A 23,644-nucleotide genomic window follows, 5' to 3' on the forward strand; every position below is an offset into this window, starting at 1 on the left:
GGTATGGGCCAGTCATCAGCAGCCCCTTTGTGCGTGTGTATACACCTAGACTACTTTAACATGGGAGGCAATAGTACCCAATCTTATCCTTACCCAACCTCCACATGTGCACATTTTAGCAACAGTAACTGGTTGCTGATCCAGAGTAAAACTCTGGCCATTTTTCCTCCTGCTTAGCTTGTAGACGTTGAAGCAACTATAGAACCCATCCACTGCTGCCCGTGCTATTATCAGTTAATAGCAGCAGTAACCAGGAAGTGAACCTGGGACCTTCCAGCCTGTAACAAAGAAAACCTAATTCTTCTAGGAAATCATTGACTGACAACGCTAAATAAAATAAAATCTCAAATCAAAAGGTGATGTATTCCTGCTGTGTGCCAACAGAACTGATACTAGTAATAAGAATGGGAGAAAAGAGAATTAAGAGCAGAAATCAGACATTCCATAACAATAATTTTAGATGAGAAGCAAAAAAGTGTTCTAAAATTACTGAATTTGATTTGATTTGATTTATTTAGAGCAATTAAATACAGTTGTGAAACTATATACATACACACTTTTTAAGAGTAGAATTTCTGTGTAACAAACTCTTTTGACGACATTAGTTGTATGAAGCCTTGATGTACGAGACGTCTGCTGTTTGTAACTTTGTATTCAAGGTGAAGGATCGTCAGTCATGGGAAATGGTTCACTTTTCTATTTCTGTTAACTAGTACACCAAGCATTTGCAGATCAGGTAAGGTACAGGCTTTATGTAGAACAACAGCTCCTTCAACTCTGCCCCAACTATTGCCACTTACTTCGCAGGCATCCTTGTAAGCAGTTCTGTTGTGCACCCACTACAAACTGGACTCAGACCACTGAAACTAACGTCACCCAGCGCGGAACTTTGGTGGGGCATAATAGGGGTGGTAGTAGATCTGCTGTCCGTTGTACACCCTGCCCGATTGATTCCAATGGAAAGGAAAATTTGGCAGGTGTGTAACGGGTGGCCACGCATAGGATCCATAGAAAAAGAAAAACTTGCATTTATATAGTGCCTCTCTAGATCATAGAACGTCCCAAAGTGCTTTACAGCCAATGAAATACTTTTGAAGTGCAATCACTGTTGTGATGTAGGAAAGGAAGCAGGAAAGGTCCCAGCGTAGTGCGATAATGACCAGATCATCTGTGATGATGGTTGAGAAATAAATATTGGCCAGGACACCGGAGAGAACTCCCTTGCTCTTCTTCGAAATACTGCCATGGGATCTTTTACATCTCATCCGAAAGATGGTACCTCCAACAGTGCAGCTCTCCCACAGTAATGCACTGGAGTGTCAGCCTAGATTTTGTGCTCCAGTCTCTGGGGTGGAACAACCTTCGGACTCAGACGCGAGTGCTGCCAACTGAGCCATGGCAGGCTCTTAGAGCAAGCAGAAAGAGGCTTTTGTGAGTTGAAAAAACGGACTTTCTGAATGGGTCTTTTCTGTATAGGACACCAATCCTTTTCTCTTCTCAATAGGAATTGGGGGGGGGGGGGGGGGAAAGAGGAGGGGAGACAGCAGTTCAGGCAAGGGAGATTCGTAACAATTTTTTTTAAAATAGGCTTTTATTTTAGTGGAGTAATTTAGGTTAAAGTTACTCATCTCAACAATAGTCTTCAATACATATGAAGTACAGAATTATCTCTAACTTATGGAAAAATAATTTGTTACTGCATTTTGCACGTTTTGAAATCAAATTGAAAATTTGTGAGTTTTAATTCCACAGCATGGCTAACTCGCTCTGTTCCAGGATTGTCTTATAAATTTTTTTTTCCTGAAACATCTCAAGTAAAAATGGATCAAAAAGTCTCAGTAGTTACTAGTAGACACGGGCCCACAGCAAATTATCCACAGTTCTATACTAACTGGGCAGCCTCACTCACAGACTGCTATGACAATGGAAACAAAACTCTGATGTAGTAGAGGGCGCTTTTCTGAGGTTTAAACCAAAACAACTTTTTGAGGGGTGCAGAAGGACACAGCAGTGGTAATTTTATTCTGTATCGAACACGAAATACATGACTTAAGAAGTACTTCTACCAGCCAGCAGCATCTCTCGATAGTCACAAAATTTTACAAAATAATCGGACCATATTAAATAAAAATGGTTGGACAATAAATTAGCTATTATGGTACCGCAAAAAATTATCAGGGCCAGAGTTATCTCTTCAATCACCTAAAGGGATCAAAGATGAAATTCTCAGATTCCTCCTCCCACCACCCCCCCCCCCCCCAACCCTCCAACACCAAATTGGCCTGGGCTTTTATCTGATTTTTGCCTTTCCCAGGAGATCACAAGGTAAAATCATCATCATCTCTCAGCAATACAGAGGATGATATCATTTGAATCCTTCACCTCTGCTGAGTTATCTTATCTCAGCCAGCACTTTGGGAGGGATGCTACCAGACATAGCTCCCCTACATTTAGGAAAATTCGTTAGAGTTCCTGTTCCTAACTGTTAAACAATAACTTCAGTTGCAAGTACCCATGTGAGGACACTGAGTGAAGACAAAATGAGGTTCAGCTGTCATTTCCTTCAGTTCCACCAAGACTACTGATCCCATTGTCAAGACTCAAAGGTGACCGCTTGGGTTAGGCACTGGAATGTAACACTGCCCATAGAACCATACCCAGTAAATGAGTCAAAGAGAGGAGGGGAGAACATTGCAAAATTAAAAAAAGCACATAGCAGACCCCATTTAGAGCAGATTACAACTAGTTGTCCCAAAATAACAACTTCATTTAATATCAAACAAAATTAATCCTTTCTAGAAAATGCAGAGCATTCACGTGCCAAGTGTTTATTCAGAAGGTACTGAGACGATAGTATTTCATCTGTCAAACAGCGAACACCAGTCCTTGGTGCAAGTAAAAATTTGCTGCCTTTTTAAAATCTGGGGGCACCGTAGTCATCTGGCATCCGTTCAATGTTGTATCTGAAAGAAAAAGAAAAAAATAAGTTGCACTTGTTATCAAACAACATGGCATCACAATTTGTCCAGCATACATACAAGAAAGTACGTACATGAGAGGAACCCTATCCCACAACAAAGATGAGTATCACAGAGCCTCAAGATAGGACAACCTTGGACCAATGCTGGGAAAATGATAAGCCAATAGCTGGAAACTTTCAAATTTAATAAATAGCAACTCAGCTGAAGCAGTCAGAAGAGAACTGAATAAATTTTGGGTACAACAGAGACTAGATGGATTCGAATTTTGTTTAAGAAAAAGATGGTCAAGATTGGGTCCTGTTTGATGGAAGTGGATAGAACGAATGGCCTTTTCTAGTTTTTATGTTCTTACCTATGATTAGAGATGTACATAATAGGAACCCCTGGAATTTTACGGATCCTCCTCTTGAGATCTCTATCCACCGTTGCTACAATGTAACATTTATGCTGTAAGTGAAAAAACAAGGATTATTAAAAGTTGCTTGGACATTTTAACCCTGAATATGTACATAGGAATGTCATTCAAGATAAAATATAAACAGTCAGGTCTACGCCTGCAATTCTGCAGGTAAATGCAGGGCCAGGTACGGCATTGAGACATACAGTCCAGGAAGGCCTCACATTCAAATACCAGCCTTGGCTCTATCAAGTGATCACAACTGGAGTGATAGTGGGGGTGCTATAATTGCCCCCGCCCCCACCGTGTCCCAGGGTTACACCCATTATTTAATGAGCCTTGTTGGAATGTGCATGCGTACAGATAATGGACAAGGACAGAAGGGGGCTTGGCTGTGCTATCCCTCACGACCACACATGGCCATTTGTATGAGGTATAAGAGAGCTGCTACTGCTTGTGAAACCATACCCCAGTATGAGTCAATGCCTTCAGGAGAGGCAATGATTAGAGGGGAAAAAATTAACTAAAATACCAATGCTTTAAAATATTTTGACAAATGACCAGTCTAGTGTGTTTTTCTCTTACCTGTGTGACTCTCTGCACGAGACAATCATCAGCATATGTTCCTTTGTGTGTGCAGGGTAGTCGCTCAAACCGTGGATCCTTTGCTATTCTTGAAAAGTAAAAAAAAGTTATAAATTCAGAGGCAGTGTTATGGTTTCCCAATGACCGACATTGGACGTATTTGTGATTTCTTTCCTCTAGATATTTTTGGCTTCCATGTTTTAGACTATTGCAGTCGGTGAACCTTAGATTCCTATATCCCAGCAAGTGTGTTTTCACTTGCCCAGATATCTAGATAAATTTGTAGCATGTCCAAACAGATAACCCTCTTAGTTGGAAGAATTCCTGCAATTCAGTGTGAGTCCAAGGCAAAAGATGTCATGTTTAGGCAAGTAATTCACCGCACAAAGTGAATAGGTATTGTTCGGAAACTGGTATTTGCACTGCTTCTGGAACTCTAAGTAAAACTGTGGCATTTGGACAGAACGTCGGGCTGCCGCAGTAAGTGTTGGAATTCGCAGAACGTGTTGTGCAACATTGCACATTGTGAAATCAGTTGCCCCGACCCAGGTTTGATTTCCTGATCAGTGAGCTAGCCAAACTCAACCTAGGTAGCAGAGGCGACATTACAATTGGCTTCAGCATCCCCAGACTACAACTTGCATTTATATAGTGCCTTACCATGTCCCTCAGAAATGTCACAAATTGCTGTGTGTGCAATGAATTGCTTTGAAGTGTAGTCACTGTTGCTGCGTAGGTAAACGTGGCAATTATTTTGCATACAGCACAGTACCACAAGCAGCAATGAATGACCAGTTAATCTGTTTCTGATGGAGTTAGTTGAAGGAATATTGCCCAAGGCACCAGATGAATTCAATGCTCTTCTTCAAAAAGTTCAAAACTTCCATCTGATCCGCCAGGACAGAAACCACCATCAACAACTTGCATTTACAAAGTGCTTTAACAAAGAAAAACATCCCAACGTGCTTCACAGAAGCGCAAGTAAAATAATAGAACAAGTGGTTCATCTAAAGGACGGCACCTCTGACAATGCAGCATTACTTCAGTAGTGTGCTGAATTATCAGCCTAGGTTCTGTGCTTAACTCCTGGAGTGGGGATTGGAGGGTAAAAAGACATTGACCATTGTTGCTGTCCATTACACAGTGATCCCGGTTTTTAATGCACTTTTGCAGGCATAAGACAGGATCAGGATCAGGTTTGGCTTTAATGGCTCCTGGCGACAAATATACTGCCAGTGCTCACTACCAGGCTCCTATACTAAGAACAGCCACTTGGGTGGCGAAATATCATTGGCATCTATAGAACAATTCACTTACACAATTCAACAATTTCTGGCGGAGGGGGAGAAAGGGAGAAAACAACACACATTCCTGGATGCGTTTGGGTTTAGGTGGAACACTGATGAACCAGGTCTGGAGAAGTTCTTTTACCTGAGTGCAACCCTGTACTTCTGTCCCAGCTTCTCAATTTCTGCCATCACACAGTCTGTGATACAGGGAACACCTAGAGAAAATTCAGAGGTCACACTTTACATCCTATGCTCTATTTTACACTGGAACTTTTCTCTCTCTCTCGTTCTACTTAAAATGAGAGCCTCGCCAACAATACCCATCTTCCAAGAAGTAATGCTTAACATCTATTTATTTGTCTAATTATGCACAATTTTATTTAGTCTCATGCAACTCCATCCTTTACAGTAAATGATCAAATCCACTCTCTTGTACGTCTATAGTTCTGTATCCTCGTGTCTGTGGTGTTTTGTGTGCGGCTCCCAGTTTGTTTCTATCTCTGTATGCGTCTGTGGAGATCGATCTCTCTCTCTCTCTGCCTGTGTGTATCTTAAGACTCTTTTTGTCTTAGGAACAAGAGTAGGCCATACGGCCCCTCAATCCTGCTCTGCCATTCAATAAGATCATGGCTGATCTTCTACCTCAACTACACTTTCCCTCCCTATCCTCGTATCCCTTGATTCCCTGAGGCTACAAAGGGATATAGACAGGTTAAGTGAATGGGCGAGAAGGAGGCAGATGGAGTATAATTTGGGGAAATGTGAAATTATCCACTTTGGTAGGAAGAATAGAAAAGCAGAATATTTTTTAAAAGGTGAGAGACTAAGAAATGTTGATGTTCAGAGGGATTTGGGTGTCCATGTACATGAATCACAGAAAGTTAACATGCAGGTACAACAAGCAATTAGGAAGGCAAATGGTATGTTAGCCTTTATTGCAAGGGGGTTGGAGTGGAAGAGTAAGGAGATCTTGCTGCAATTATATGGGGCCACACCTGGAGTACTGTGCACAGTTTTGGTCTCCTTACCTAAGGAAGGATATACTTGCCTTAGAAGGGGTGCAACAAAGGTTCACTAGATTGATTCCTGGGATGAGAGGGTTGTCCTATAAGGAGAGATTGTGTAGATTGGACCAGTATTCTCTGGAGTTTAGAAGAATGAGAGGTGATCTCATTCAAATGTATAAAATTCTTAGAAGGCTTGACAGGGTAGATGCAGAGAGGCTGTTTCCCCTGGCTGGAGAATCTAGAACTAGGGGTCATAGTCTCAAGATAAGAGGTTGGCCATTTAGGACCAAGATGAGGAAAAATGTCTTCACTCAGACGGTTGTGAATCTTTGGAATTCTCTACCCCAGAGGGCTGGGTATGCTCAGTCGTTGAGTATATTCATGGCTGAGATTGACAGATTTTTGGACACTAAGGGAATCAAGGGATATAGGGATAGGGCGGGAAAGTGGAGTTGAGGTAGCAGATCGGCCATGATCTTATTGAATGGCGAAGCAGGGCCGTATGGCCTACTCCAGTTCCTATTTCTTATGTTCTTATATCCTCACAGCTTACTTTCCCACCTAGCTTTGTATAGTCAGTGAACTCGGATACATTACGCTCGGTCCCCTCATCTAAGTCATTGATATAGATTGTAAACAGATGAGGCCCGAGCACTGATCTTTGCGGCACCCCACTAGTTACAACCTGCCAACCCGAAAGTGACCCGTTTATTGCTACTCTCTGTTTTCTGACAGTTAACCAATCCTCAATCCATGCTAATATATTACCTCTTTCTCTGTCCCAATGTTTATCTGTTTCTCGCGCTCTCCCTTTCTGGTATTATGTCTGTGGTTCTTCTTGTATATTTGGTTCTCCATCTTTCAATATGCCTATGTGTATCTGTGGTTCTTTCTCTCTGTCCCCATGATTCTCATCCTGGTAATTGAGAGACTGGGAGTGTGCGAGTGAATGTGTGTATGCATGCACGCAAGAAAGGAGTGTGTGAATGAGATAATAAAGTTTTAATTTAAGTGCAAAAGTGGTTCTATTATTTTTCCCTGTATAGATCCACTTATTAAATAAACCCTAAACATTGTACATATTCTTCATTTTTACCAGTAAGTAAAACAGGCAATGAAGAAAAAAAATCTTACTTCGCAGAAATATTTTCCCACAATATAACCTGACCTCCCCCCCCTTCAATATTCAGCATCTACTCTATGCCCCCTACATTCAGTGTTGCATAGTACTGGTGAATTGACAGTAACTTGTACAGATTCAGCTCACAGCTCAAATGGCAAGGGCCTGAAAAAAAAAACACACTTTCTTTTCTCTCTTGCCCATTACCATTGATCCCTACAGCTTGAAGACCTCCCCGACCCAAGAGGTATTCACAAGCCGTTGACTGCTGCATGCTTGCTCACCTGCGTCACTTTCTGGATTTTGAAAATGTTGCCCGATGGCAGAAGACTCAAATTCTTGCTCCTCTAAGACTTGTCCCCATCTTCAAAATCCAGGAAGAAGCCAATTGAAATGTTAACATAAAATTTTGAAATGCTGCTAATTTGCTTCTTTTATGCCTAAATTTGCAACAAAAATAATTTGCAAATATAGGTGACAGGATTCCCACCTCGGGCATCAGTGGTTCTGATAGTTTTAGAAAAAATGTCAGCAGTTTCTGAATCCAACAGAACAAAAGATCTCAACTGACATTAGCACTGAAGCAATCAAATTTAATGACTTTATCTTTATTGATAGCAATATAGCTCCCCATACATAACCCAGCTGGTTGCAAAAGTATCCTAGATGGAGAGTGGAGGAGGGGGGAGGGGGGGGGGAGGGAAGTGGTGAAAGAGGTAGGAAGCAGATGAACAAAAGGATTTAGAGGTCCAAGTATCTGTCACTAAAAGTTAACTTGAAGGTGCAAAAAGCAATCAGGAAGGCTCATAGGATGCTGCTCTTCAATGTGAGGTTTAGAATATAAAAGTAAAGACAAATCACTATAATTATATAGAGCACTGCTCAGACCTAATTTGGAATATTGCGTTCAGTTTTGGATGCTTAGTGATGATCCACCATGATGATTACTGGGATAAAGGGACTGAATTATGCTCAGACACCAAGCAGACTGGGTTATATTCCCTGCAGTTGAGGAGGCTAAAGGATGATTTGACTGAAGGCAGTTGACAGAGTAAATAGGGAATCAACCTTTCTGGAATCCAGAACACAGGGACATAATCTTATAATCCAAGCCATGAACTTCTTCACACAAACAGTTACGAGAATGTGGAGGTCTGCAGATTCAAAGTCAACTGAGGTGTATAAAAGGGAGATAGTTACTTGGGAAGTAAGGGTATTAAGTGATATGAGGGCAATTGTGTAGTTCCAGCAGGAAGCTGTGCTCACAATGAGCACAGGTTGGAGGAGCTACAACATTATAGTCCCAGCTCTTTGAACTGTGCTTCTTGAGTGTGTCTCCCTGACGAAAGCACAGAATTACACCAGAGAAAAGGTCCGGCAATAGGATTAAAAAGAGAGCTGTCATGGAAAACACAAAATGTGGAGTAGACTTGACGAGCCAAGTGGCTTACTCCTGTTGCTGTGCTCCTGTAACTGTCTAACCCTGCAGTTATGAATGCAAGCTCAATTTACATCCCAAGCCCTAATGCTGTGGAGTTCTGATCTCTTGTGTATTGTTCTGGGAAGGTACCAAGATGTCATCCCAGAAGGGAGGAGAAAAAAAGAGGGAAAGCCATCCCTGGTCCACCTGCTTCCTCCAAGCTGGCAAAGATGTCTGAAGCTGGTACATGACTTAGGGAGACCAGAAGAACTGAGGGGAAAAAAATAAAGGAGTTGATACCTTCACACCAAAAGCTCATCCAACACAAAGGAGAGATGATGGAGCATATACAATACTAATTTAGTAGACTGGACAGCTGACTGGCACTTACACTTTGCGTACAAGCAGTCCATCATCGATTGCACAATGTCCAGCTTGGTCTTGATGGAGAAGTTGATGAAATTGGTGTCGACAAGGATGTAGTAGGGAGGACCCAGCTGCGTGTTATATTGGAAAAATAGACAGGAAGGATACTTTGTCCTGGGAAAGTAAAAAGAAAATGATCTGTAATTTCTCTAATGACTAAATTTTAGCTTCAGCTTCTTTTAATTAGACAAGTTATATCATTCATCATGTATTTTTTTTATTTTTGTAGATATATGGGGATGATTTAAAAAAAACTTTGTGCAGATATATTTGTCCATGAATCAACAGAGTGAAAATGTTCAGGTTCTCAGAGGAAATGTTTGCATCTACTTAATACCATGTTTTTCAGTACTTCATCCCATCCAACAGATGCTGCTAGTGTACCATGTACCTCATAGCAACTTGGTCAAGTAATTCCCGTTTGGGGAAGGGAGGCTGGAAAAAGAGAAAGAGTACATACTAATGGAAACTGAAGGGGTAGTCCTGTCATTGGGTGGTGGGATTATTTCCATGTGGCTCTAGATAACTCTGCAAGCCATTGTCCTAACGAGTGCAGGTATCAGTTCTTAGCTGGACAAGTAGTTTGTCAAGCGAAACACTTAGAATCAGTCATTGGCATTGGAAGAAATTATAAGGCACATCAGCCAACAGCCAGTTTGGAGAAAATTTAGGGGAGACTGATCAAATGGCCCGCCTGCTTTAAATGTAGTCAACACAAGCTAATGTCAGAAAGTCTTGTTTTGCGATCAAGTACGGTTGTTAATATGCTTTTTGGGATAGGACGGAGGGCATTCTGAAGAGACTCAATTGTAGCAGCTGGGCAATCTCACTTTCTTATATAACAGTGCAGTTTAGAGCATTCCTTTGAAGTGCAAAGTACTATAGTGAGTTTTGATACCTTTTTCAGGTCAATTATGATTTCAAAATGTATGCACAGGTTTCAGGAACACAGGTTAGGTGAGTACTCATGCAATGTCAGGATAATGCAAGTGCAGGTGGTGAAGGAGGGAGGAGACAGATGCTGCTTCCATCTGCATTTGTTGTATGAGAGTGGTCAGTGCCGTCAGCATATGCAAAGCAGAGAAATATTCCATTCCGAGCAGTCCAAACCACCATTTTAAAATATATAATCTTTAAATCAAAAGCAAAATACTACATATGCTGGAAATCTGAAATGAAAACAGAAAATACTCAGCAAGACAGGCAGCATCAGTGGAGAAAGAAACAGAGCTAATGTTTAAGGTCAATGACCCTTCGTCAGAACTAGAAAAATTTAACGATTAAACAGTTTTTAAGTAAGTACAGAGCCAGGAAAAGGGGTGTGGGGTGTGGGGGGGCGGGGGGGGAAGAAAAAAAAGGGAAGGTCTCTGATAGGGTGGAGGAAGTCCTGCCGAAGGGTCTTCGACCTGAAATGTTAACTCTGTTTCTTTCTCCACAGATGCTGCTGGACTTGCTGAGAATTTCCAGCATTTTCTGTTTTTAATCTGTTTTATAATCTTTAAATCTTAGTTTGAAACATACACTTCTTTTATTTTCAGGGCACTGGGATCCTCTTTTATCGTCTTCTGGGGTTTTGCTCTGTCTTTTTCTTTTCTGAAAAAAAAAGAAAACTTAAAATTTACTAACTTCTACATTAAATCAACCACCCCCCAGAGGCATAACTGCTTAACACTTGGGATCTGAATACACAGTTCACCCTATGGTGAAGTAACAGATACTTACCTTTCTGCAGAGAAATGGCACAAAATCCTAAGTTAGACATATCACACTGATGTGTTAATTTTTTTCTCCTTCTGCCAACATTTCTGCCTCCACTCAATATATTGACTCCTTGTTGGGATTTCAAGGATACCAGTCATCCAATGGTACCTTGCACAAGTGGCCATTATTCATGTAACAACCATGACGGTGTGTCAGTAGGTTACTTGCCTACAGAGCATAGCACAGTTGACTAAATGCCACCCCACCCCCTCCCATTTTATCCAACACCCATACTTCTAGCAAGAGTCACTGAACGATGATCTGGAACAGCAACCACAGGTTCATTTTCCCCTCCTCAATGCAGGGACACTGAGGCTAATTGCAGAGATCATACCACTGTCCTGATTGAAATCAGCTAACTCAGGACAGACTAGGGATTGAACCTGGGATTTTTCTGCTATGAATGGAAGAAAGTTGTAGCTTGCATTCTGTGTCTTAAATCAAGGGCCTAACCAAGATTGGCAACTTGCCATTTTGAGAACATCAGTTTGGAGAAATTTAATACCCATTATCACATTTTTCATAGCAAGTTGCTAGAGTACAGAAAGCTCCTCCCATGAAAATGGCACCAAACGTTAACAGAATAATAATCCTTTGGTCTGGATATCTGAAGACTCCCTTGCTTTCCATGTAGAAAGTCTCAAGCAGTGAAACAGAATGGCAGAGAAATGGAGGCTGCTAGCCCAATCTATCCTAGTCCCCTCCAACCTCAATTCAAAAAGCTTACATTCTCGTATCTCGCAGACTAATCATTCGCTTCATGGTTGCATATTTTCTAGTCTTCTTTGTTTTTCCCTGGAAAATAGAAACAAAACAACAATCAGGGGGCAGGCCCAGATGACACATGTAGATAGCTCAAATATTAACAACCAAGACATTAATGATAATGGATAAAAATTAGCAAATCACTTGCATGTCTAACGTGTCCCCTTGAGGGGGGGAAAAAAGTCAAGCATTGCATTCCACCCCTCCCCACAGGTAGCAGGTGCATAAACAGGAATGTATTAATTGTAAACTTAACTCTGAATTATGGTGACATACCTTTAATATTAGGAGGAGGAGGCTCCACAAGCATCCCCATCCTCAGCTAAGGCAGAGCCTAGTACGTGAGCACAAGAGACAAGGCTGAAATATTTGCAAATTTATTCAGCCAAAAGTGAATTCCCACTTGGCCAGTATCAAACCAATTCAGTTCACTCCACGTGACATTACAATGTGGCTGTGTGCACTGGATACAGTGAAGCCTATGGGCTCTGACAAGACCTGCCCACCAAAATTAGCTATGCTCCCGATCAAGCAGTAATAACACTAGCATCTACCAGATATTGTGGATAATTGGACGTGTGTCCTATCCACTAAAAGCAAGACAAATCTAGCTGTGCCAGTCTCCTTATAATCAGCAAAGTAATGAAAGAAATCATCAAGGGTACAATCAAGTGACACCTCCTCAACTAAAATTTGTTGGGTGACACTCAGTTCAGGTTCCACCAAGACAACTAGGTTCCAGATCTCATCACAGCCTTAATCCATGGATTAAGCTAAATACGAGAAGTGAGAGTAGCTAACCTCAACATAAGACTGAATATCGCACGAAGGAGCCCTACCTGAACTAAGGGCAATGGGGATTGAAGGGAAAACCTTCCAGTGGCTGGAAGATGATCATGGCTGTTGAAGGGCGTTCATTACAGCCCTTAGACATTGCTGCAGGAGTTCCTCAGGGAAGTGTCTTGGCCCAACCATCTTCAGCTGCTTCATCATATGTCAGGTGTGGGTCTGTTTAGTGACTATCCTACTGTGCTTGGTTCTTTCCTCTCCACCCCCTCCCCCTCCCCAGCTCTACAATTGCTTAAAAGCTGTTAAATCTCAAACACCTTCCAGTTTTTTTGTTCATTTATAGGATGTGGGAATCACTGGCAAAGCCAGCATTTATTGCCCATCCCTAAATGCCCTTCTTGAAGCGCTGCAGTCCGTGTGGTGAAGGTACTCCTACAGTGTTGTTAGTTAGGGAATTCCAGGACTTTGACCCAGCGACAACGAAGGAACAGCGATATATTTCAAAGTCAGGATGGTGTGTGACTTGGAGGGGAACGTGCAGGTTGCGCCTGCTGTCCTTGTCCTTACATGTGGTACAGGTCGTGGGTTTGGGAGGTGCTGTCGAAGAAGCCTTGGCAAGTTGCTGCAGTGTATCTTGTGGATGGTACACACTGCAGTCACGGTGGGCCTGTGTTGGAGGGAATGAATGTTTAAGGTGGTGGATGGAGTGCCAATCAAGCAGGCTGCTTTGTCCTGGATGGTGTCGAGCTTCTTGAACGTTATTGGAGCTGCACTCGTCCAGGCAAGTGGAAAGTATTCCATCACACTCCTGACTTGTGCCTTGTAGATGGGGGGGGGGGGGGGGGGGGGGGAATCAGGAGGTGAGTCACTCGCCACAGAATACCCAGCCTCTGACCTACTCTTGTAGCCACAGTATTTATGTGGCTGGTCCAGTTAAGTTTCTGGTCAATGGTGACCCCCAGGATGTTGATGGTGGGAGATTTGGTGATGGTAATGCCGTTGAATGTTAAGGGGAGGTGGTTAGATTCTATCTTGTTGGAGATGGTCGTTGCCTGGCACAACTGGTAGTTGCCATTTATCAGCCCAAGCCTGAATGTTGTCCAGGTCTTGCTGCATGCAGGCACGGACTGCTTCATTATCTGATGAAAGGTCATCGACCTGAAATGTGAACTGTTTCTCTCTCCACAGTTGCTGCCTGACCTGTTGAGAGTTTCCAGCACCTTTTTTTTTCAGATTTCCAGTATTTTGCTCATGGAGAACTGACGCCTGCTCCTAAATTTCTAGCTTTAAAAAAATATTTATAAGTAGTCACAGCACAGAAGAATCTTTCATTCCATTTGCACAAGGAAAGTCAAACCTGCTTAAACTAAACGGGGCATTTCAGCTCAACGCAAACTTTGGGACGGGACAGCGTGCAATTTGATGAGGCTACAGTACTATGGACGTTGCTATGGGGAGGGGTGGGGCACAACGGCCTGAGCAAGTGTCCCTGAAAATACACAACTACAGACAGATATTAAAGGGACAAACGACATTTTCAGCACATAATAAACACGAATAACAACGATCAACGCTCCGGTACACCGACATTCGCATCGTTACCATTTCGCCCTTGCTCGTGGTTCCCACTTCACGCTGACGTCACGTGTAAGCGCCGCCCGATGACGTCGCTCGAGATGCGACTAACTCTCCTCCCCTCCAGCTTCCGGTTGCTATAGGTGTGCAGAGACAATATGGAAGAGGGAGTATCAGCTGGGGTGCTGGACACAGGTTGGTGCCTGACAGCTGTTTAAATATGAAGGGCCATGATGTGGAGGGGAGAGAGAAGGGGAAGGGGAGAGAGAAGGGGAAGGGGAAGGGGAAGGGGAGAAATCATAATATATATAAAAAAAAGATAATAATAGATAATAAGGGTTCTGATGGAAGAAGGTAGAAAGTGTTAAAAAGCTAAAATTCGTACTGGTTGTGGTATTGTGACTTTGTTTATTTTGTTCTTTTTTAACGTGAAAAAATTGTTTCTTTTTGAATGGTGCTTTTTTTAAGCCAGTATTAAAAGAGCAGAGCAGAGTAGGGGAGTGGGACTAATTGGACAGCTCTTTCAAAGAGTCGGCACAAGCACGATGGGCCGAGTGGCCTCCTTCTGTGCTGTATGATTGATTCTGTTCTGCTGTTATAGTCTTTTAGAGCATAATGGGTTCGTTCAAGAGACAGATGTTGTGATGGGGAATGTAAATTTTTTTAAAAATTGGATAGATGAACAAATATGGGCCAAATGGCACCTCTCATCTGTATCTATGTCGTGAAATACAGGGTGTCCAGAACAAAAGACATGCTTGTTTGATAAGAAAAGTGTATTGGGAGCAAAGAGTAAGAAGTTTCTTGACCGGAATATTATTTATTAATACTGTGCTAGCTTAGTATGCTAGGTTTGCTCAATGAGAACGAAGGTAGATGATGTATTTTCAGGATCCCGCTGTTACTGGTAGATGGATGATTGAGTTATTAAAAGCTCAAATTATAAACTTAGTGTGTGGTGAATTTTATGCTTTACAACTCTCCCTCTTTCCCACCCACCCCCCCCCCCCCCAAAATAATTATATTTAGTGGTGGAATACACTGAACCACCAGACCATTACAAATATTATGGGATATGGGGATTGGGCAGGAAAGTGGAGTTGAGGTCGAAGATCATCCATGATCTTATTGAATGGTGGAGTAGGCTCAAGGGGATGTATGGCCTACTCCTCCTCATGTTCTTATTATAGTTGTGAAAGCTTCTTGCAGGCAAATTTCTATTTACTTTTACATCCATTTTTTCCCCTTTGGCAAGGTATTGTCAGAACAGTTGAGGTTAGTCCACGCACAAATCGGGGATCAAAGCTGGCACGTTCCTGGCTGGGACATAGAATCTTACAGCACAGAAGGAGGCTATTCAGGCCATCATGCCTGTGCCGGCTCTATGAAAGAGCTATCCAATTAGTCCCACTCCCCTGCTCTTTCTTCATAGCCCTGCAATTTTCTCCCCTTCAAGTATTTATCCAATTCCCTTTTGAAAGTTACTATTGAAACTGCTTTCACCACCCTTTCAGGCAGTGCATTCCAGATCATAATAACTCGGTACGTAAATTTTTAAAATCTCATCTCTGGCTCTTTTGCCAATTACCATAAATCTGTGTTCTCTGGCTATATAGGCTCTGGCTTATATGGGTCAGTGCCACACCATGTAGTGCATTTATCCAGTTTTCTTTTATTCATTGATGTGAAGAATATTAGTGCTGCGCAATGGAACTTTTTCCAGCTTGAACAGCTGTCATCAACATGGAAGACTTCCAAGATAGTTAGTTGAAGGGTGAAACTCCCTCTATTCTGACCTGACAATATGTCTTAGTCCTAAACTAAGAGCAGCCTGCCCTCCTGCTGCATCTATGTGCCATGTTGCCATTTCCCATGTCAGCTTTTATTAGCACCAAATTAGGGACAGTTTTGTGTTGTGATCCTAGGCACACATGAAACTGGATTGAGAGTGTGTAAACTAATTTTATGTGGAACCGTTATAGCCAGCAGATTGAGGAGACTTTTATCCTATCAGTCCAGGCTGGATTTGGATCCAAAATTGAAAGGTGAATTCTATTGAATAATGCACTTCCCCACTCAGTCCTCTTTTTTTTGTTAATGATTCTGCTCTTTGCATACAAGTGCTAGGAAGTGTAGCAAGTGCTAGCAATAATGGTTTTATTAAAAATTTGAACTCAGTACTGTGTGAGCTTCAGGGCAGATTTTCCTCTGTAGCGCTTTAGTACAACAGCTTGCTGGGGTGGAAATGCTTATTGAAAATTTGGGCACAAGCTATACATGATTTATTGCTCATTAACTGTTATGTACGTTAGACATACTCTTGTAGATTCTCTCTTACTGTGGTGTACACCACTAAGTTTCATTTTAGTGGAGCAGAAATAGTGGAGGATACTAAAAATGTGTTCTTCAGTTCTGATTTTCTCAAACTGTATTTTCTTCTTTGCAGAACAGCTTGAGCACTGAAGGCCATGAGCTGCTGATACATGGGTTTGGGAGTGACTGATGTCCTTGCTTTCTGGACTAGTTCAGCCTGGAGCACACATGTTGTTAGACTGCCACAGCAAATTAACAGCAAACTCAGCAAAGAGTTGCGAGAGTCTCTATGTTTTAACTGTATTCTGAAACCTAGGATTGTATTATACCTGTCGTGCTCATTTACGATGGCCTGATGGACCGCTGCATCTTGACTTTCCTGCTGTCCTTTTGTCTTTGGGTGCTGGCCTGGGAAGTGAGGTGGAAGAACCTTGGTGAGAAACAGATTAAAGAATGGCTCAATGCTAACGACCTTCTCAAATACAAGAACTTGTTTGAAGGTAAGACACAAAGGCATCTTAAGTCAGGTTCTCTAATTTTCACAGAGCCCACCTGTTTGTGAGTCAGAGTAGAGGGAACTTTGAGAGTGAGTTAATGCACAGGTGAGCAGGCACAGCATAGTAGAAGCTAGCTTTTAGTGCTGCTTCTCCCTTAATACATGGGAAACAATATCCGACTAGTATATTGATCAATGATAGGTCGCAACATAAGGATTGAGTGAGCTGTGGCACTTTTACCATACCTCTGGGATCCTGCAGTTTTACTTGTCTGTTTATGTTGATGTGTTTTGGTTACTTTTTAAAAAAAATGTTGCAGACCCTTGAAATTGGGTGATCTAATTAGAGGGAGGTTGTCATGAGTGTTTTTTGCTCTTTCAAAACAAGAGGTGAGTGTGTGCGAATGTGCTATACATTAAGGCAAAATGCAGATTTGTTTTTCATGCACTCCCATTATTAGATGGTGTGATAGTTAGAAATAAGTTGGAACATAATAGAAGTAAATCCCACCATGTCTGAATGTGAAAATGGGGGAAGGCTGTGGTGTAGATTGCTCGTTTGGCTGTTTCTGATACACACTTGCAATGTTGTTACTTTGCATTCAGCAGTCTCCTTACACTGTTGATATAAACTAAACTGACTTTTGGTCGATAGAATGAGTACTCGATTTTGGTGTTTTTGGGGACTTTCTGGGGTAAATGTGAACATTTTCAAAAATCTAGGAACAAGGCTTTGTTGTTTAAAGTGATGGTGTCGGAACTCTTATTCACAGTATTTTCCAAGCATATATTTAACAATGAAAGTCTGTTTATAACTGCATAGTGAGGCAGCCAGGTTGTATGATTCTACAGTGTGTGTCCCCACAAACATACAAATTAGACCTGATTCCTTCCACTGAGCTACATATTAAAAATGTCAGGCCTGATGAGCATTGGGATGAACTCTGCAGATTGTTTTAATACTTTCTACACGGTGGTTTGAAATTAAAATTTAAAATGTGCCTACAGTTTAAAATACAGTGTTGGAGATTCTGACTAGAACACTGTACTTAAAAATGTACAGCTTCTTTAGTACTTTCAGTTCAATAAGGCAGGTCTAAACCTAACTGCAGGATTAATGCAGGAGGGAAGGGTTCACATTCTTGAGGAATTGGACAGAGTAAGGAACATAGGAACAGGAGTAGGCCATTCAGCCCCTTGGACCTGTTCAGCCAATCAATTAGATTATGGCCGATCTGTATCTTAACCCCATTTGCCCGCCTTGGTTATGTATCCCTTAATACCCTTGCCCAACAAAAATCTACCAATCTCAGTTTTGAAATTTTCAATTGACCACCAGTCTCAACAGCTTTTTGGGGGCGAGAGTTCCAGATTTCCACTACCCTTTGTGTGCAGAAGTGCTTTCTGACAACACCCCTGAATGGCCTAGCTCTAATTTTAAGGTTATGCCCTCTTGTTCTGGACTCCCCCACCAGAGGAAATAGTTTCTCTCTTATCAAATCCTTTAGTCATCTTAAACACCTCAATTGCCCCTTAATCTTCTGCACTCAAGGGATTACAAGCCTAGTCCATGCAACCTGTCTCATAATTTAGCCCTTTAGCCCCAGTGTCATTCTGGTGAATCTGCACTGCATCCTCTCCAAGGCCTATGTATCCTTCCTGAGGTGTGGTGCCCAGAACTGAACGCATTACTCCAGATGCGGACTAACCACAGCTTTCTACAAAAGTAGCATAACATCCACCCCTTTGTATTCCAGCCAGAGTTCTGGTACAAGGGAAGACTACTTCAAAGAGAAGGCCTTCACCTGAACAGAAATGGCACCGATGTCCTTGTGGCGCTATTAAACAGAGAATTCAACTAGTAAGGAGGGGCATGTGGAAAGTCTAGTCTTGTGGTTGGGAGGGAGAGCAGGATTAATAAGGCTGTTGTAATAAATGGAAAATATTACCAGAGGGAAAAGGGACACAGAGGCCTTGAGGTAGTGATAGAATAAAGCACTGTTGTAGAAAGCGGATGGAATATCAATAAGTTAAACGAGAAGACCAGGAAATAAGGATCAATGTTCCAAAATTTCAAGTCAGGATTGAGTGGGATGAAAGTGAACGCACAAAGCATTCAAATCAAAATTGGAGAATTCATGAGCGTTAATAACTTTGAAGGGATATAATACAATAACTATAATGGAGACGTGGCTTAGGTTTGGACAGGATTGGGGACTTTTGTTTCCAAGAAGACAGTGGGGGGGTGGGGGGAAGGTGGGGTAGTAGTATTAATGAAGGATTCTATGATAGCGCTAGAATGTAAGGTTGCGTTGAGACCAAATCTATATTTGTGTATCCTGAAAGTCTTTCGCTCAACCATTGGTGGCCTTGCCCACAGCTGTCTAGGTCCTAAGCTCTGGAATTCCCTCCCGAAAGCTCTCTGCCTCTCCACCTACCTCTCCTTCTTGAAGACCCTCTTCAAAAGCTACTAATATCTCCTTCTTTGGCTCAGTGTTGATTTTTGCCCAAATATGTTTCTGTGAAGCGTCTCAGGATGTTATTCCTACATTAAAGGCGCCAAGTAAATGCAACTTGTTATTCACTCCTGATTAAAATTTCCCCAGCTCCAACAGTATCTTGCCTAATTCAACATCCTTTATATCGCCCTGGATGGTATTAGCAGGCTAATCACAGTCCAGTCCAACCCAGTCCACATCCAATGTCCATAGGCATGCATTTTCCAGAGAGGGGTGTCACTGGATAGTGGTCAGGAGTGGGACTCCGAGTTGAGCAACCCCATGAGATGCTTTAACCCACTGGGCTTTAAACCCACTACACTTGAAAACCAAGGTCAATATGATGTTTTATTTTCTAAGGTGTTCTTTTGATCCGTTGATGGAAAAGGAGCAGTATACCATTTATTTCAGGATGTGTACATTGCCACAATGGCAGCTTTCCCACCTCAAGGTCACATGTGCAGCAAATAAGAGGGCAGGGCAGGGCAGGCGGCCAGGTTTTTTTCATGCAACCAGCAATGTTAGTTTTAGCTGACTAGCAGGAATGCACAATAGTAGTTGGTGCAGACTCCTCCTTTTGCCTCTTGTAGGGATGCGCCTGACTTCTGCTTGCCTAAATTTGGAAACTCAGTACAGCAAGGGAAAGAATTTGCCTGTAACTCCTCCATGAAGTGTTCATTGATAGTGTTCTTAAATGAGGGCACCTTAAATCCTTTTCTGTGTTACTATAAAGCAAGTAAAATTGACAGATACTTGTAACATTTTTTATTTTTTGCTTGACCATGTTTCATCCAGCTGGTCCCACCTCCCAGTAGATTAGTTGGAGCATAGAATATGACAAAGAGATCTCTGTGTCCTTCACTGTCCTATGGGTAATCTGTGAAACAGGGTCAGGCTGCAGGTGGGTGGAAATGTGCAGCTGCAGCCTGCTCATAGCTGCCCACAGTGAAAACAGTGAGATTACTGAAGGTCTCTCTATTTAAAGTTACATTTATGTTTAAAAAAAAAATTAATGTTTTTATTTGGCAGGTGGTTGTTATAGAATTGTGTTATTATTGATTCTGTGACCATCGATTTAATTAAAAACCACTTTTTCAAAAGAGAGATTTCTTCATCTGAATGGTCACATTTGTTGAAAAGAACGTTAACAGCTGTTGTGTGTCTTTTACAGCCTCGTTTCCTCCTTTTTTGGTTTCCAAAGCACTCGTCCGAGAAAGCCTGGGAACAGTTTTTTTTAAAGCTGTTATTGCATTCTGCCCTTGTCATCAACGTCATAGTCTACCACAGAAGGCAGTGGAGGCCAAGTCATTAGATGTATTCAAGAAGGAGATAGATATCCTTCTTAATGCTAAAGTGATCAAGGGATATGGGGAAAAAGCGGGAACAGGGTACTGAGTTAGACGATCGGCCATGATCATTTTGAATGGTGGAGCAGGCCCGAAGGGCCGAATGGCCTACTCTTGCTCCTATTTTCTATGTTTCAATGCTTCTATGTTTCTATAGTTGAGTTCTATAAATCAGGAAATAAGGGGGGGCTTGTAAAAAAGGTAATGCAATAATCATGGGCGATTTTAACTTTCACATAGATTGGACAAATCAAATTGGCAAAAATAACCATGAGGAGGAGTTCATAGAGTGTATTAGGGACTGTTTCTTAGACCAATACATCAGGGAACCAACCAGGGAACAGGCCATTTTGGATCTGGTAATGAGTAATGAAACAGGATTAATTAATGATCTCAAAGTAAAGGATGCCTTGGGAAGCAGTGATCATAACATGATAGAATTTCACATCCAGTTTGAGAGCGAGGATCTTGGGTCTGAAACTACTGTATTAAATAAGGGCAATTATAAAGGAATGAGGGCAGAATTGGCTAAAGTGGACTGGGTAAACAGATTGGAAATAATGATGGTGGATAAGCAGTGGCAAACATTTAAAAAGATATTTTATGACTCGCAACAAAAATATATCCCTGTGAGGAGGAAAGATTCCACAAAAAGGGTGAACCAACCATGGCTAACTAAGGAAGTCAAGGATGGTATCAGGTTAAAAGAAAAAGCATACAACATGGCAAAGATTACTGGTAAGCCTGAAGATTGGGAAAACTTTAAAAACCAGCAAAGGATGACTAAAAGAATAATAGAGAGAGAAAATAAATTGAGTAAACTAGGAAGAAATATAAAAACTGACAGTAAAAGCTTCTACAAGTATAAAAAGGAAGAGGGTAACTAAAGTAAACATTGGTCCCTCAGAGGATGAGACTGGGGAAATAATAATGGAAAACAAGGAAATGGCAGAGGAATTGAACAGATATTTTGTATCTGTCTTCACAGTAGAAGACACTAATAACATACCAATAATAGTAGAAAATCAATGGGCAAAGGGGAGGGAGGAACTAAAAACAATCACTATCACTAGAGAAAAAGTACTAGGTAAACTAATGGGTCTAAAGGCTGACAAGTCCTCTGGACCTGATGGCTTACATCCGAGGGTCTTAAAGGAAGTAGCTACAGAGATAGTGGATGCATTGGTTGTAATCTTGAAGAATTCACTAGATTCTGGAAAGGTCCCAGCGGATTGGAAAACCGCAAACGTAAGACCCCCATTCAAGAAGGGAGTGAGACAGAAAGCAGGTAGGCATAGACCAGTTAGCCTAACATCTGTCATTGGGAAAATGCTAGAATCCATTATTAAGGAAGTAGTAGCAGGACATTTGGAGACTCATAATACAATCAAGGAGAGTCAACATGGTTTTATGAAGGGGAAATCATGTCTGACAAATTTATTAGAATTCTTTGAGGAAGTAAGAGGCAGGGTGGATAAAGGGGAACCAATGGATGCAGTATATTTGGATTTCCAAAAGGCATTCGATAAAGTGCTACATAAAAGATTACTGCACAAGATAAGAGCTCATGGTGTTGGGGGTAATATACTGGCATGGATAGAGGATTGGCTAACTAACAGAAAACAAAGTCGGGATAAAAGGGTTATTTTCAAAATGGCAATCTGTAACTAGTGGGGTGCTGCAGGGCTCAGTGCTGGAACCTCAACTATTTACAATATATATCAATGTCTTGGATGAAGGAACAGGGTGTCTTGTGGCCAAATTTGCTGATGATACAAAGATAGGTGGAAAAGCAAGTTGCGATGAGGACACAAAGTGTCTGCAAAAGGATATTGACAGGTTAAGCGAATGGGCAAAAATTTAGCAGGTGGAATATAATGTGGGAAAATGTGAAGTCATCCACTTTGGGAGGAAAAATAAAAAAGCAAAATATTATGTGAATGGAGAAATACTACAAAATGCTGTGGTACAGAGGGATCTGGGTGTCCTCGTATATGTAACACAAAAAGTCAACATGCAGGTGCAGCAGGTAATCTGGAAGGCAAACGGAATATTGCCCTTTATTTCTAGGGGGATGGAGTATAAAAGCAGGGATGTCATACTATAACTGTACAGGGTGCTGGTGAGACCACACCTGGAGTACTGCGTACAGTTCTGGTGCCCTTATTTACGGAAGGACATACTTGCATTGGAGGCAGGTCAGAGAAGGTTCACTCGGTTGATTCCAGATGGAAGGGTTGTCTTATGAGGAAAGATTGAACAGGTTGGGTCTATGCTCATTGGAGTTTGGAAGAATGAGGGGAGATCTTATTGAAACATACAAGATTCTGAGGGGACTCGATAGGGTAGATGCTGAGAGGATGTTACCCCTCATGGAGGAATCTAAAACTAGGGGACATAATCTCAGAATAAGGGTTGCCCGTTTAAGACAGAAATTAGGAGGAATTTCTTCTCCCAGAGGGTTGTGAATCTTTGGAATTCTTTACCCCAAAAAGCTGTGGAGGCTGAGTCATTGAAGACATTCAAGGCTGAGTTAGACAAATGTTTGATCAGCAAGGGAGTCAAAGGATATGGGGAAAGGGCAGGAAAGTGGCTCGAGGGGCCGAATGACCTACTCCTGCTCCTGCTCCTATCTCTTAAGGTCTATGGTCTTCTGGGGCTGTGGACTGCACCTACTTTGATAACTGTTCTTGGCCTGTCTCTCAGCAGCATTTAGTAATCCACCAAGCATATAAATGAAGTACTGAGAGAGATCAGTATACCAATTGTGATATTGTACCAGTATTGATCTTCCCAAGTTATACTGATAATCCAACTGATGTATCCTAGTAATGATCTAACTTGACAACCCAATTTTCTTGCGATGAATGTCCACT

At 41.8% G+C, this 23,644-nt stretch overlaps 2 protein-coding genes across 4 annotated transcripts in view; one reads left to right on the forward strand and one right to left on the reverse strand.

Annotated features, from left to right (window-relative positions):
• Positions 1 to 494: 494 nt before the first annotated feature.
• Positions 495 to 23,644, reverse strand: part of fcf1 (FCF1 rRNA-processing protein) — a 28,671-nt gene continuing 5,521 nt past the window's right edge. The window contains exons 2-10 of one of the 3 annotated variants that reach the window (XM_067991998.1): positions 16,758 to 16,836; positions 14,143 to 14,252; positions 11,714 to 11,781; positions 10,747 to 10,818; positions 9,191 to 9,339; positions 5,395 to 5,467; positions 3,964 to 4,051; positions 3,334 to 3,428; positions 495 to 2,963 (exon numbers count right to left, since the gene is read on the reverse strand). In XM_067991998.1, the coding sequence (XP_067848099.1) occupies positions 2,915 to 2,963; positions 3,334 to 3,428; positions 3,964 to 4,051; positions 5,395 to 5,467; positions 9,191 to 9,339; positions 10,747 to 10,818; positions 11,714 to 11,781; positions 14,143 to 14,145 (597 nt within the window). In that variant the 5' untranslated portion in view covers positions 14,146 to 14,252; positions 16,758 to 16,836 and the 3' untranslated portion in view covers positions 495 to 2,914. Of the gene's footprint in view, positions 2,964 to 3,333; positions 3,429 to 3,963; positions 4,052 to 5,394; positions 5,468 to 9,190; positions 9,340 to 10,746; positions 10,819 to 11,713; positions 11,782 to 14,142; positions 14,253 to 16,757; positions 16,859 to 23,644 lie in introns of all 3 variants that reach the window. The other 2 variants (XM_067991997.1, XM_067991999.1) reach the window with 2 other exon arrangements.
• The window catches only part of arel1 (apoptosis resistant E3 ubiquitin protein ligase 1), a 104,707-nt gene continuing 95,323 nt past the window's right edge, over positions 14,261 to 23,644 (forward strand). Inside the window, exons 1-2 of the mRNA XM_067991996.1 lie at positions 14,261 to 14,310; positions 16,562 to 16,928. Coding sequence (XP_067848097.1) covers positions 16,784 to 16,928 — 145 coding nt within the window. The 5' untranslated portion in view covers positions 14,261 to 14,310; positions 16,562 to 16,783. The remainder of the gene's footprint in view (positions 14,311 to 16,561; positions 16,929 to 23,644) is intronic.

The sequence above is a fragment of the Heptranchias perlo genome, chromosome 10 (assembly GCF_035084215.1).
Source record: "Heptranchias perlo isolate sHepPer1 chromosome 10, sHepPer1.hap1, whole genome shotgun sequence".
NCBI classification, from domain to species: Eukaryota; Metazoa; Chordata; class Chondrichthyes; order Hexanchiformes; family Hexanchidae; genus Heptranchias; species Heptranchias perlo.